The 14,180-nt window shown below is 39.6% G+C and overlaps 3 protein-coding genes across 5 annotated transcripts in view; 1 reads left to right on the top strand and 2 right to left on the bottom strand.

The window, feature by feature from the left end:
- Positions 1-2,141: 2,141 nt before the first annotated feature.
- On the top strand, positions 2,142-3,320 carry LOC108626520 (uncharacterized). The gene is made up of 3 exons (XM_018027235.2): positions 2,142-2,875; positions 2,946-3,133; positions 3,197-3,320. The coding sequence occupies exons 1-3, from the start codon at positions 2,744-2,746 to the stop codon at positions 3,306-3,308; spliced, it is 432 nt and encodes a 143-aa protein (XP_017882724.1). The 5' UTR covers positions 2,142-2,743; the 3' UTR covers positions 3,309-3,320.
- A 308-nt stretch (positions 3,321-3,628) lies between these two features.
- Positions 3,629-12,392, bottom strand: LOC108626521 (mitochondrial folate transporter/carrier). Of its 3 annotated transcripts, none has more exons than XM_018027238.2 (7): positions 12,228-12,392; positions 11,852-12,149; positions 7,950-8,103; positions 7,617-7,869; positions 7,418-7,531; positions 7,184-7,329; positions 3,629-4,229 (listed from the first exon to the last, which is right to left on the bottom strand). In XM_018027238.2, exons 1-7 carry the CDS (start codon positions 12,375-12,377, stop codon positions 4,052-4,054), a joined length of 1,293 nt encoding a protein of 430 aa, XP_017882727.2. In that variant the 5' UTR covers positions 12,378-12,392; the 3' UTR covers positions 3,629-4,051. The 3 variants fall into 3 exon arrangements, with proteins under 3 accessions (XP_017882727.2, XP_017882725.2, XP_026670692.1); XM_018027236.2 differs by lacking the exons at positions 11,852-12,149; positions 12,228-12,392 and adding exons at positions 10,850-11,147; positions 11,226-11,390; XM_026814891.1 differs by lacking the exon at positions 3,629-4,229 and having other exon boundaries at positions 4,598-7,329.
- A 1,038-nt stretch (positions 12,393-13,430) lies between these two features.
- LOC108626519 (2-oxoglutarate dehydrogenase, mitochondrial) overlaps positions 13,431-14,180 on the bottom strand; it is a 10,075-nt gene continuing 9,325 nt past the window's right edge. Inside the window, exon 11 of the mRNA XM_026814893.1 lies at positions 13,431-14,110. Coding sequence (XP_026670694.1) covers positions 13,910-14,110 — 201 coding nt within the window. The 3' untranslated portion in view covers positions 13,431-13,909. The remainder of the gene's footprint in view (positions 14,111-14,180) is intronic.

Raw genomic sequence — 14,180 nt, 5'->3', positions numbered from 1 at the left:
CTACAAGAAAGGTCTCATGCAATTTTCCCGTAGATTCAACGGTTTAGGAGTAATTAAGGAAAAATGAAATTTTTTGCCAAAAGTTCGCCGTTTCGACGGTGGGACGGTCGGATTTTGTCAAAATCAATAAAATGCCAAATAATCATATGTAACTCGTTAAATATCGAAGTTAGAAGGAAAACAACTTTTATTTGAAGCATTTTTCGCAATTTTGAAAAAAAGAAATTTTCGTCAGCGTCAATACTTAATTGGATATTTCCTTCTATACTTTTTAGCACGTAGCTATTTATTATTAGCATTATTCTTCCGACGTCTGATTTCTTTTTAATTATAGGAAATGCGTTTTTCTAAGCTACATAAACTTTTGGAATAAGATAGTGTTAAAAAGATTCCCCATCTCTGCCCTGGAGGAAACTAAACAAACCCAAGCTGGCTCAGTTTCATTTTTACTAACTGTACAACGAAAAGTGTTAAGAATTTCCACTTGCTGGCCTCTCATTGGCCGGTATTCAGAGTCGTTGCTTATTCTTAAGATCGTCTTAAGCATTTCCTATCCCTGTCTATCCCATATTTCCAGTCCCTGTTGTGTAAACAGGAAACAGGGACTTAAGTAAATGCTTAAGACGATCTTAAAAGTAAGTAACGACTCTGAATACCGGATATTGATTAGTATTAAAACGACGATTCTTATTTTGTATCCAATTTTATTATATTTATTAAATATTCGGCACATCCGGTTCGTAAATCTCATCTGTAATGCCACGAAATTATTTTCCTAGAGAATAGAATTTCATGGAGTTTGGTTTTCCCTGAGGAAAAAATCGAATCGTATTCCAGCGGCTGTAAAAGCCGACAGACCTGGCCGGTGGTTAATCTTGAAAATGTTGACCTCCGAGGTATAAAGGTTCCTGTTCAAATTAGATGGGCGGGGCTGAAAACCGTGAATACCAACCACCGGCCGCCATCTGCGAACCATCCCTCGTACGAACGAACTTGAAACTGCGAGGACCACGCCGCGCTCTAACTCCGCCGAAACGAAATCCTGTAGATTCTCCTATTCTTTTTTTCAAGATTCCTGTGTTGATCGATCACCAAACCGGGAAGAGTGAGCGGCCGTTCGTCCAAACTGGAAAATGTTACTGCTGAACGAGGAAAGATTTCTCTCGAGGGGATGAACTCTTGATTAAACAATTCCCATTCCTTTTTTATTCCTATTCAAGCCTGAGTTTTTAATTATAAAAAAATATAAGCCATTCCAACGTTCGTCTCTTGTGAAGTGATGCAATTAATTCCCAGAGATCTGAATGAAAATTTTACAGATAATATTTCGCATACTCGCGAAACTACCAAGTCCAGTTGGGAGGGAAAAATTGCTGGAGTGGTGAACTTCCGGCGGCGACAAGTTCCACGGGCGAAGAGGCGTCGCGAGAAATTCGGGGAGCTCGTGAATTCGCGCGGCCGTTAGTCAATGATGTATCTTCAGCCGCGCGTGTATGCGCGCCGCCGCTTCCACAGAGAGGCGGACTTCGCCCTAGATATCCGAGCCCTGCGGCACCCCGGGGCCGGGTTTCCGCGCATTATTCCTCTGGGTCGCCAGAGAGTCGCGCGCGTAAAGTCCGGGAGAATAATTACGAGTTCCCCATTGAATCCGGAATATGCGCCTAAACAACGCTCGAAACAGCCGCATTGCGATTCGATGATTAATTCAATCCGCTTGTAATGCATACGTACTGATCTACGGGGACGCGTGGCGTTTCGATTGTTTCAAGCAGATGACGGCAGAGATCAAAGGTTCCTTCAGAGAATTCACCTTCGATGTAACAAAATTAAATTAATTTTCCAGATATTCGGATGTCTCCTATACTGATACCAAATTAGGTCTGATCAAAGATGATCAAAAGAGATGAAATCTGATTAGAAAAGCGAAAGGACCAGGTTGAGTGATGAATTAGCCATACGGACATGATGCCCTTTTATAGACAGGGATAGCAAAAGCTTAAGTATGTACAGGCTGTATACTTAACACTAGATNATATTGGTATATACTGAGTTTCAGTCTTTCTAGTGTTAAACGATGCTAGCATATTGAATCTATTATAATCTTTTGGAATTGACTATATAGCCAATACATCCTTAAGACGATCTCAAAAATAAATAACGACTCTGAATACCAGCAAATGAGTAATTTTTCTCTTTCCAGAAATTGTGACATTTTCTATACTGTTACCAAATTAGATCTGATCAAAGCTGATCAAAAGAGATGAAATCTGATTAGACACTCGCCTAATTGACATGATTCCCTGTTATCTTATTACCAAAACTGATAACCATAATTGTCATAATTTTAAACACTCGACATGCTAAATAAAATAGATCATTTCTATTCCACGTGGCTACGATTTACCGTAATACTTATAGTCCTAGAACGTTCGCGTTGATCGCGACGAAAATAGCGGTATTCTTTCTTAGCCCCCACGTTTGCACGTGCGCGCGAATGAATTTAGTTACGGCTCGTTAACAGCGGATAGTTCTCAGCCCCCCGTGAACCCGCACGGTTTATAAATCGTTAACTCTGCTGGCTGGCTCGTCGCAGGTGTTATATCACGATGTCTCGTTTAGAAAATGAAGCGAACGACTTACGCAAACTTTACTCTATTAACACGCCTCGCTCATTTAACGACGTCTCCCATAAGGCGATCGCGTTATAATTCTAACACAGCCTGGCTTGGGACGTTCGCTCGCGATGTACATTCGCGATGTACTCGTCTTCTGTTATTTCCTCTGGTTGTCACACGTCTCCGGAGTGAAGAACATTACGCAGGGAGTATCGAGGCACCTCAGGTCCCTCACGTATCCCGATGGCAGCGGCATGGGGGTGAATAATTCGTTTTTCCCGAGTCCTCGAATTATTCCATTGAATCGTTGAGTGATTCGAACGTGTGCAGATATTCTTCGCCCTGGGAGTGCCACTCGACATTCCTAACAAGTCGGTGCTATTCTCTTTGTACTTCGAGGCGAACTACGCCCTTCCTGGCGACCTGAACTCTACTTACTACCTCGAAGATCCCTACCTGCAGAAGCGGAGTTTGGACCGGCGCCTGGCTTACGACGTCCTCGTGAACAAATTGACAAGGTGACCGGCTGCAAATATAATTGATTTAATCTCGGGTGAACGAAAGTTTGACGAATTTTGTAGCTTCGGTTACTCCGGGGAAAATTGCCTACTGAAAATGATCTGCGAGGTCGCCAACTATCCTTTAACTAGCAACGGGGTCCTCGGCGATGTTCTGCAAATTTTATTTACGTGAGTATTACCGTGGAGTTTTTAAACCGCGTTTGCTTTGGGCAATACAGGTATATACTAAGTTTCAGTCTTTCTAGTGTTAATGTAAACGAAGACCCTTTCTAATTCTACTTATTTCCATGGATCGTTTAAACTGGATTAAAAAGAAGCTGAGTACATAAAAAATCACAATGACCAATACAGGGCGTCCCAGAGTATTTCTGAGCAACAATTTCCTTTGTTAAAATGCAAAATGAGCGATGATTTTTGAATTATTAACGAAAAACACTGACCAATGAGAGCACGCGTTTTTATTTCATCCACGAATGAGGAACCACGCCTTCCTTCGGTTATATCATATTTATTGAATCGACTAAATACATTTTAAGGAACTTATTTAAATGTAAATTGAAATTCATTCTAATTCTACTTACTTGCATTAAAACTCTATCAAAAACAACTCTAATAATTAAGTACTTACATGCACGTATAACTAAATGTATAAAAGAATTTAGCGAAATGAAAGTAACTTCCGATTGGCATGATGACAATTAACTTTTACTGCGGCAATATACACAGACGATGATGATCAACAGCATAAATAGTGATAGACAACGTGCGTCACGTTAACGACAGATTAATCGGACCGAATGCAATTCTATGCATTGTTCAAGAATTAAGAGTATTCTCGTTCAATTGGTGAAACCCATCGAGGATGGAAACTCGTTTCCCTCGAACGAGAAATAGTTTTTAAATATAAACGTTACTTCAATTCTCTTCTAGTTTCTTCAGTAAAATTGGCAAATTTTGGTCTTCTTTCCTCGTGCGGATGTCCCGTAGATAGTGAGACATATTTTCGTACACCACAAACGTGATCACTGTCGCTGGCGTCACTCTGATCAGGTTCGCGCTCAGACCCTTGTAAAATCCACGCCACCCCTCATACCTGCAATTAACCACCAGCAATACCCTTTGGTTAATTCAAGAGCGGAAATAAAACAAAGAGCTATAAATAACAAAGCTAGAGTAATTCGTTTTTTCATTTCGGTGAAACAATTTTTTAGAAACGAACCCCTGTCGTCTATTTAAAACGCACTTACAGCCCTCTTATTTTCGCTCTTTAATTACTCGCCCACTTTCATTGCTAATTTCCCGCAATTCTATTCAATCGTCTGACGATACACGTCCTCATTCGCACTGAACCGGCGTACGATTCTTGTCGTGTTTCATTTTTTAAGTACTCAACGTCGAAGGCAATCGTACGTCACACATTTCGCGCGAATTTATTTAAGGATAAAGGAAAGGAAAATAGCGATTCTCTATTATATTTATTTCGCACTCAGATGGTCTCATCTCTATTTACATAAATCATGCGTTTATACGTCCAAAAATCGTACTGCTGGTGGTTTAACAAACTAATCGCAATTACATTCGAGTCACGTTTCGTTCATACACAACAGACATCGTCCTCCCTTTATTATCATTATCATCATTATCATTATTATTATTATTCTCGTGCCTTTTTAAGTGTGCTGCTCGTGGTCCCGCCACGGCGCTTAGCTTACTCATACGTAAAAGAAAAGTGATCGAAGTTTGCATTTGAAAATGATCGGCCGATTCCAAGAACAATCTGCACGTAAACCTAATCTTTTAGGATTGCTCTAGAAACGTTTCTAAGATCTAATTTTCTGCACAACCGTCGAAAGCAACTTGCTAATGAATAGACGAGCAGCTAAATTATTTTCACCAGCTATAAGACACAATTAAGTATGTCCGATCGAAATGCTATGAATATTTCTTAATAAATTTCAGTTTACTACCGTCAGGAGTTCGTAATGGTTATTACAAATTTTATTCGGGTAGCAAACTCTACGACGGACTTTTTGCAACGCTGGTTAATCGAGATCAGGTATTATCCCGTACAGAAATATAACGACAAACATATAGATAACAATTAGAGTTGTAGACAATTATTACACTCCTACGCACACGGGAATTATTAATTAATTGGGAGCCTATAATCAACAACAGGCGTGACTGCACGACCACGCGAGGAGCTTTCGTGCGCTCGTATAATTGTGTCCTTTTCAAACTGTCCAGTGAGAATGATTGAATTGTATTTCGAATCAGGATATTCGACGATACCTCTTCCAGCAGAAAGCGTATCTAAATATTTCATAATTCTAATGAAATCGGGCAAACAGGGTTCCACAGCTTACGAATTTCAACTGAATTAAAAAATACACAATGTTCAGATCGCTAGTTTCAGTATTATTGAGAATTCTAAGAAGTTGTACATATTAAAAACGTAAATTCGATACAAGATTGAATTTTTATTGAAAACTTTTTCAGTTGAGGAAGTCAAGACGAAAAACAAAATCGCTTCTGATTCATCCGGATGGATCAATCCGTTTCAGAGATATATCCAAAGCTTAGACGCAGCATTCGACACAGTCTAGTTACGCGTATTAATTAGAAGTCCGAATTGATTAATCAACGTGCGAAAAGTACAACAAAAATTATAGTCGCACGACTATATCTCCGGAACGGAAAGTCGCATCGAGACGAGCCAAGCGGCATTTTTTTAAAGAAGAGGCTTTTCCGCTCCGAACATCGCAAGTTTCATCCGTTTATGGTTATTTATTTACTGCAAAGTTATGGACCATCAAACTTTTACGTCCTCTTTTTAACCCTCCGTCTATCGCGCCTGAACATCTCGTCTCGCGGGAGATAAAGTACGTTCACTGCTCTACGCAAAAACTGCTAGGATTTAAACTATAATTGCTCTAATTGTAAGTAAACGTAGCCGATGCATCAGCAGTCCTCGCGAGCTGACAGTCAAAGGATCGACGAGAAGTGAAGGAGGATAGAACGTAGATCCATGATCAGATATGATGCGCTTTAATTAGCCGGAGGGTTAAACGAATTTTGCTACGGATAATATCAATTGATGCTAATTACCACTATCTACAATAGTCGTTCGTTAGAAAATATTTAAATACACCTGACACGTTAAGTAGCAGCCCGATAGGAAATTGATCAGAAAAATAGGTTCGATCTTCTTAACACTTAAACTTTCTCGCAATCCACCGAAATGATTTAACGTGGCCAAGCGTGGAATAAATAAAATAAACGTATAAATTATATATATATTAAAAATAATATTGACATATATCGCTTTCCCGGTTACTTCGAGGATAAAATCGTCTATCTCCCATTGTACGAAAAAATCGCTTATGCACAACCTCGAGATTGTGTTTCGAATACGGGATTAAAAATAAATTAAACGCTTCTACCTACAACATCGAGGCATTCGTGGCTTGAAGACTTCGATTGATTACTATTCTTAAGAACAATCAAATTCTGGTATAGAATTATTCGTTACGTAAAGGTACTTCGTTAAAAAGATCCCAGAAAAATTCACCGAATGGTTTTACGACCATCGTGGAGATTGTATCGATCGGATTAAAACATCGCTAAATGCCAATGAAAATTAGAAGAGTGACAGACTGACTGATATCGACGTGTTGAAAAATGTGATCGCGAGAATTACATTTTTCTAATACTGTTGGAACTGTTTTCTTTTTCACCCGATTGACAGAACGACAAAAGAGACGAAATCGTTCGATAAAGAATAGAAAAAAGAATATGGGCTGGGAAAAATCGAATCGAATATCAAAAGAGAAATCTATATCTCGAAACGAATTGTAGAATATGTTCTTTGCGTTTGCTCTGTAGTAGAAAAATTGTTTAGATTAATATAATCTAAAGAATCATTGATTCGAATCAGAGTCTGTGTTAGCAAAGGTTTCATAAATTACGATAATTAAACAAATGTTCGGTGTAACGTGTATAAGGTACGGCGATAAGCCTCTATAAAAACCCTTAAACCCGTCTGACCTCCATATCGATTTAATGCAATGGCAGGTGCCATCGTAGTGGTGGTGGTGATCTTGAAGCCGAGCTCTGATCACTTGGTAAGGGTAAGTCGTTGCCGCGGCGATCAGCTTCGACACTGCCGCGAAAAATATGTATTCCATGGTGCTCTGTAAATGAAAATACATTTTCTATGATGCCCTTCTCGCGTTACATAAATTATATTAATAGTAGTCGTGCATAAAATATTCTACTTACCATCTTCGTATCGATAGGTACGTTCAAGTATTGGTTATAGCGATTCTTCAAGTCTTCGTATACCATGAACTGAATCGCACCGTGCGAGACGCCGAATATCCCGGGAACGAAACCCTGTAAGCATGCAACACAATATAATATAAATACATTTCGAAATCTCGATCGAGACTTCGATTTATAGAACGAAAACGTTGCTTACCCGATACAATCCTCTGACGCCTTCGGTCCTATAAATTTTCCTAATTGCATCCGCCATACCGTTGTATCTAAGCGTTTCCGGAAGATTCTTGTCCTCCATGTATTGCAAACACAGTCGTGTCTTTACTACCCAAAGTGGATTCGTTATAACTAAAGTGAGGATGCCGGCGTCGGCTGCGGCGAACATGTGCATCGACGCACCCAAAGGCTTCTTGCTGTTGCCCCCTTGGATCCATGTCTTAATCGTATTGTAGCTGAATAAGAAAAATTATTCAATCAGTAACGATTGACACTATAAATGTTTACTAGTTCAAACGATTGAATGGATACTTACAAAAAGAAGTAGCAGCCCCACGCGCCACCTGATCCTAAAACGTTCGGCGTAACGCCTCTGTAAAGTCCTTTCAGTCCTTCGGTCCTGACTATTTGCACCACCGCGCTCTTCAAGCTCAAGTACTGCGGTCTCGTTTGTGAATGGCCGTCGTTAACTGTAACAAGAACGCGGATATCTTGTTTATTGAATGTAAGACAGACACAGTCATTTCTGAATGCTACCATTGTCCGATAAGCTACGAATAACTTTTCGTTCGCCACGCAATAATAATGAGACTAGACGATAAAGAATTTTTCCAGTGGCGCGTGCGACGACTTATCTGACTCGTTACCAGCCGGAGTCCTAAGAAAATAACTTGATTTACATTTTATTCACCTTCACTGTTAGAACAGTTTTACTTTTACGTAGCTCTCGTTAATATTGATTCAGCTCTGAATCAAATAAGATCCTGACTTCAATCTTTGTACGAAAAATATTTATCATGATAAGCTGCTGTTTATGAACGTGTTGCACAGGATGGCACGATAAATTCTCAATAATAAAATGAGGAACTTGTTTGCGTGTTGCACTCTCGTAGGAAGAAATCGATAAACAATTAAAACTCGAACAGACTACTACGTATGCAAAGTCTATCAATTTCCCTGACTGAGAATATTACGTAACAATGCGGTAGAGATTCTTTTCAATCTTTTTGAGACGTAAGACTGCCTAATTAATTTATAAAAATAGCTAGCAAATGTGAGTCAGAGACGTGAAACATGCATCGTCATTCGAAGGTATTAGCAAGACAATTTTTTCTGTAAGTTTTAATCACGCAAGGAAAGCGTTAAAATGCAATCTCGTCGGATTCACGTGCTTCTGACGCAATCCGTGGAATTTCTTGCTCTTTGGTAAGTAGCCAACGAATTTTACGACGAACATAACAGCAAACGGTCTCACTCCCGACATCGACGGTGATAACGAGATCAGAAGCTATTTTATATCAACCTTTTTCAAACGCTTATCATTCTGTATCTTCAATGCTACTTCCAAGTTCAATCGCCAAATCCAAAGAGCGGTCTGCGTCCAGAACTGTAAACATAGCGAAGTTATTTGAATCTAAGAATTCTAATTATACTTTCACGTGATTTCATTCAGTGAACGCTAGCGGTGCTAATTTAGAGGAATGACGCCAAATCCTTTGCGGTCGATCCAAAATAAATAGTCAGCGTTAAACATGAAGAGAACAATACACCCGTTCCCTGAATTGTATTGAATAACAGTAGCGATAACCGAACCGATAACGAGCGATCCTTAAACAATCTGCATTCGTAGGCATAACGAAAATGAATCATTTTTCGTAGCAATAATAACGGCGAGGAAATTATAATTTACAGGCGAGAGGCCCGTCCACTTTCCATTTCTAAATACGATCGAAAGTTGGCCATGACTTTCCATTTTATTTCGCGACGTGAACTCGGCATCCTTGGTAGAACTTTTACACTCACATGCGAAACCTTGACTGAAATCAATCGATTTCCATACGTATCGCACGTGTCTGTTTTACAAGGTCGTTCAGTAAAATCAGTACGAGGTTTATTTATTAATTTCGACAACCCGATGTTGACTCAAAGAAAAACTTGTGACCTAATATTTCACGGCCTTATTTATTTTTGTACTAATTTACTGTCGCCCTGAATTGTTTTACTTAAAAATTCTAGTCACTTCGTTTATTAAAATCAGTGCAAGGTTTATACTTTAAAGAAGATGATGTTGATTTAAAGAAAAACTGTATCAGGGAACTTGTAACCTTCTAATACTTCACGGCCTTATTTATCTTTATACTAATTTACTATCGTCATAAACTGTTCTATTTATAAAACAATATGTATCTTAATTCTAGTCATTATTTATTTCTAGTGGACATAGAAGCGTTTTAAACGTTAATGACCGAAGATAATGAATCAGACAAGTCGGAATTCGAGTCCACCTCGCCGACGTATTATCACAAGATTGAACTTGCTTTAAAAACGCTTTTGCCAAGTGTTATTTGACTACACCATTTGTTACTTAACTACCCAAATATGTGCGTTACTTGTCAATGATTCTATTATCAGCTCAAGATTAGAGATAGTATGTAGCAGGCACGTGCGCAGTTCAGGCGTAATGAAAAGGGGCATGGATTTAAAAAGTAATTCCAATCAATAAGAAATGTAAAAATAAACGAAATCAGTTTCACTGATATCTCGTAATATCGTAGGTAGATATTTGAAGAAAATAAATGAATTACCAATGAAAATTGAACCGTATACCTACCGCTTAACGAAATGCTTAAACAAGTAAATGTTTAAACAATTAATTGACTTGATTCACTGTTTACGTTGGCTAATTTCAGATATTTATTCTGAAAGTTTTCTCGCATGTCGGAACGTAACAAAAACTGAGATACCGAACCGACTCTTGAACTGTAGTTAGCAAACAATTCATCATCTCTCTTGATAGTCACGTGCTTTCTCATCTGACCTTATCACTAATGAAAAGATGAACAATTGACATCAACAGAAATTCACAGTTTCACACGTTTCTCATCGTATATATTTCACTTCACTCGTTCTATTATTCCAATCACTTAAAATACTAAAATATTTCTAATGATTGAACATACTCAACCTCTCGAAAGCGACCAAGCAAGATTATCAAAACTTTCGAGACGCTCAAGAATTCTGAGCTTCCAAACGAATTCAAAGTAGTTAAATCTTGAAAAACGTCAATCCATTTCGAAACTCGAATTCGAACGTTGAACGTCGCGAGCATATGATTCAGAGCAAAAGGGAATTTCCTGTGTGTTAATAGGTCGTGAACCACGTGTGCGGAAACCCGCCATTTGCATGGTAAGTATAACGACGCTGGTAAGTACATACCTGCAAATCTGGTCTTGATCAAATCCAACGGGTGAAGCATGAGCGTGGAGACCACGCCGCCGGATATACCGGCGACGAAATGCTCGTATCTGAAATGGCTCAGCATGGGAAGAACCCTGCTGTTCGCCGGCGTGGTGCTGGATTTCATCGCCGCCGACATGTTTTCTGTGACAAGCTCCTGCTGCTGCTGCTGCTGCTTCTGCTTCTGCTCGTTCGCTATCGATCCGTCAACGAAAAATCCACTCGCATCCTGCACGACGACGCTAGCAGCACTGACGTCCACTCTGCGGCATATCTCCTGATCGACAACAACAGGCAGGTTGTTGGATTCGCGTTAAAATTAAGCCACGGCCAATAACTATTTGCTCGTACGCACGGTTCCTCGACAAGACTCCTCCGTCTCGCTCGATGATCTCGATTCAATTATGCAACGGAACGAAACGTCACGAGCACCGTACACGACCATACTAAAGTGTTCGATTGACCGAGCGTCGCCACCGCTACTCAGCCCATGCGCGCTTGCCATCTTCAGGGGGAAAACTGAACCAGAATTCCCGTCGCGGGAATTTCAATATCGCCTTCGCTCATCGTATTTATTATTAATTCTATTATTGGACGAATTTTTTCAATATACAATAAGGAAACTGTAATTCCGTTGTTAATTGATAAAAAGAGATATGAGATGAATCGTATTTATGAATGATTTCCTTCCGACTACGAGGCGTCTCTGTTCGGGATTATTACTGATATTGATAAATGACTTTCGCGTAAATTAGATAACTGCGAAACTCGTTCAGCGATAAAATTGGAACCGCTTATCTCTGAGATTCGATAGGACAAGGTAAAGTGTAGTGGTTCTCGTCGATGAACGGATAACGATTTTTTTTAAACTCTTGTCACGATGAAATATCTTCAGTTGCCATTCTCACTCAACATTCGCTACACTGATTGATGAAACCCGCCATTTGCATGGTAAGTATAACGACGCTGGTAAGTACATACCTGCAAATCTGGTCTTGATCAAATCCAACGGGTGAAGCATGAGCGTGGAGACCACGCCGCCGGATATACCGGCGACGAAATGCTCGTATCTGAAATGGCTCAGCATGGGAAGAACCCTGCTGTTCGCCGGCGTGGTGCTGGATTTCATCGCCGCCGACATGTTTTCTGTGACAAGCTCCTGCTGCTGCTGCTGCTGCTTCTGCTTCTGCTCGTTCGCTATCGATCCGTCAACGAAAAATCCACTCGCATCCTGCACGACGACGCTAGCAGCACTGACGTCCACTCTGCGGCATATCTCCTGATCGACAACAACAGGCAGGTTGTTGGATTCGCGTTAAAATTAAGCCACGGCCAATAACTATTTGCTCGTACGCACGGTTCCTCGACAAGACTCCTCCGTCTCGCTCGATGATCTCGATTCAATTATGCAACGGAACGAAACGTCACGAGCACCGTACACGACCATACTAAAGTGTTCGATTGACCGAGCGTCGCCACCGCTACTCAGCCCATGCGCGCTTGCCATCTTCAGGGGGAAAACTGAACCAGAATTCCCGTCGCGGGAATTTCAATATCGCCTTCGCTCATCGTATTTATTATTAATTCTATTATTGGACGAATTTTTTCAATATACAATAAGGAAACTGTAATTCCGTTGTTAATTGATAAAAAGAGATATGAGATGAATCGTATTTATGAATGATTTCCTTCCGACTACGAGGCGTCTCTGTTCGGGATTATTACTGATATTGATAAATGACTTTCGCGTAAATTAGATAACTGCGAAACTCGTTCAGCGATAAAATTGGAACCGCTTATCTCTGAGATTCGATAGGACAAGGTAAAGTGTAGTGGTTCTCGTCGATGAACGGATAACGATTTTTTTTAAACTCTTGTCACGATGAAATATCTTCAGTTGCCATTCTCACTCAACATTCGCTACACTGATTGATTTAATTTATTCAATTTATTATTAGATCAGTAATAGGTAAGCTGGAGATTGTGATCTTGAGTATCGCGGAAAATCCGTATATCACGTCGTTAATTATTAATGAAAGTTTTCAATACCGGTTTTTAACATAGATTAAAATGTCATGAATATTCCAGTGGAATATGTTCTTGTGAAAATAGTTCATTTTACGAACACGTCGATAATTCATGAAGAGGAAACAAATGTTGTTTCAGACTTTTTTGTAGTTTAAGAATCATTTTTAAACATATTGTTATTTTACTTTGTAGTTTAAGAATCATTTTTAAACAGTTGTTAGTCAGTGAATAACACCAGTGCATCAGTAAAAAAGGGCGAAATCTGATTCAGGCGATTCAAGAGGGAAACAGGAAATTCTGGCATCCAATATCCCTTATAAAATTCATAAATGGTAAGAATATTTCTATTATTCAACAGATTAATTTCAATATTAAGCATCATAAAAATAAATCTAATCGATCTCGTTGCTTATCATTTAAAAATTAATCTAATCATTTAATCAACGAAAGTGTGCCCGATTAAAATGAACTCGCCTAATGAGTACTCCACATGAGGCATCGATTATTATTTCTAAAATTGAAGAAGGCCAAGTTTGCGAACAAATTCGGTATATTCGTTACAAGGTTTACAAAATACAGCTTAGAAAAATAAAAGATCGAATTATAAAATACAGTACAATTTTCCTCTTAAACAAACACCGATACAAATGATCTCTGACGTGCATGCGTAAATGATTAGCATCTTCCAGTGATTTCGCGGGCTTAGTTATACTTTGCACTTTGCACGTATCATCCGCGACTCGCCGCGACAGTGCTTGTCGCGACGTTTAAAATAACGATGTGGAATAATCATCGAAGGATTTACTCGCGTCATAAACAGACGCGCTGTCGCTATCTGTGCCTCCTGGTGAGTGCTGACCAGCAGTTTCCAGTGCGGATTGGAATTACGAAGGCCAAGAAGGATTTCGTTACGCGTCCGCTCCGATTACTCATCTCAACAGCTATTATCTATATTTCCATGTACTCCCTATTTTTAGATCTTCTATCTACTGGTTGACGTTAGATTAGCTTTCAGTCGAGTTTCATAGCCATCGCCATCATATCGTTGTACTCTTGTTGGTGAATAATGGTGCTTCCGGTCGCTGATGAAGACGAGGGTGCTCTCCCACCGTATACGATCTTTTCCAAAGGTACGCCCAGCGCCAACGATATTCTGTCCTTCACGTATGAGTATGGGCCCTGATTCTTGTGCTCCTCTTGCAACCACATAAACTAAACGAGTACTGTCTCTTAGTTCATTCGAAAGATAAACAATTTCAATATCACATTTGTGAAAAGTTCT

The sequence above is a fragment of the Ceratina calcarata genome, unplaced genomic scaffold (assembly GCF_001652005.2).
Source record: "Ceratina calcarata isolate Rehan_Ccalc_2016 unplaced genomic scaffold, ASM165200v1 scaffold408, whole genome shotgun sequence".
In the NCBI taxonomy this organism is placed as follows: Eukaryota; Metazoa; Arthropoda; class Insecta; order Hymenoptera; family Apidae; genus Ceratina; species Ceratina calcarata.
The sequence above is the reverse complement of the archived record's forward strand: the minus strand, read 5'-3'. Positions and strand labels throughout refer to the sequence as shown.

Coding starts and splice junctions, on each gene's coding strand:
- LOC108626520 (XM_018027235.2), top strand. CDS start 2,744: ATGTACATTCGCGATGTACTCGTCTTCTGTTATTTCCTCTGGTTGTCA. Junction 2,876..2,945: donor CCGATGGCAGCGGCATGGGG/GTGAATAATTCG, acceptor GAACGTGTGCAG/ATATTCTTCGCCCTGGGAGT. Junction 3,134..3,196: donor CTCGTGAACAAATTGACAAG/GTGACCGGCTGC, acceptor CGAATTTTGTAG/CTTCGGTTACTCCGGGGAAA.
- LOC108626521 (XM_018027238.2), bottom strand. CDS start 12,377: ATGGCAAGCGCGCATGGGCTGAGTAGCGGTGGCGACGCTCGGTCAATC. Junction 7,870..7,949: donor TGGGGCTGCTACTTCTTTTT/GTAAGTATCCAT, acceptor TTTCTTATTCAG/CTACAATACGATTAAGACAT. Junction 7,330..7,417: donor TACCTATCGATACGAAGATG/GTAAGTAGAATA, acceptor TTTCATTTACAG/AGCACCATGGAATACATATT.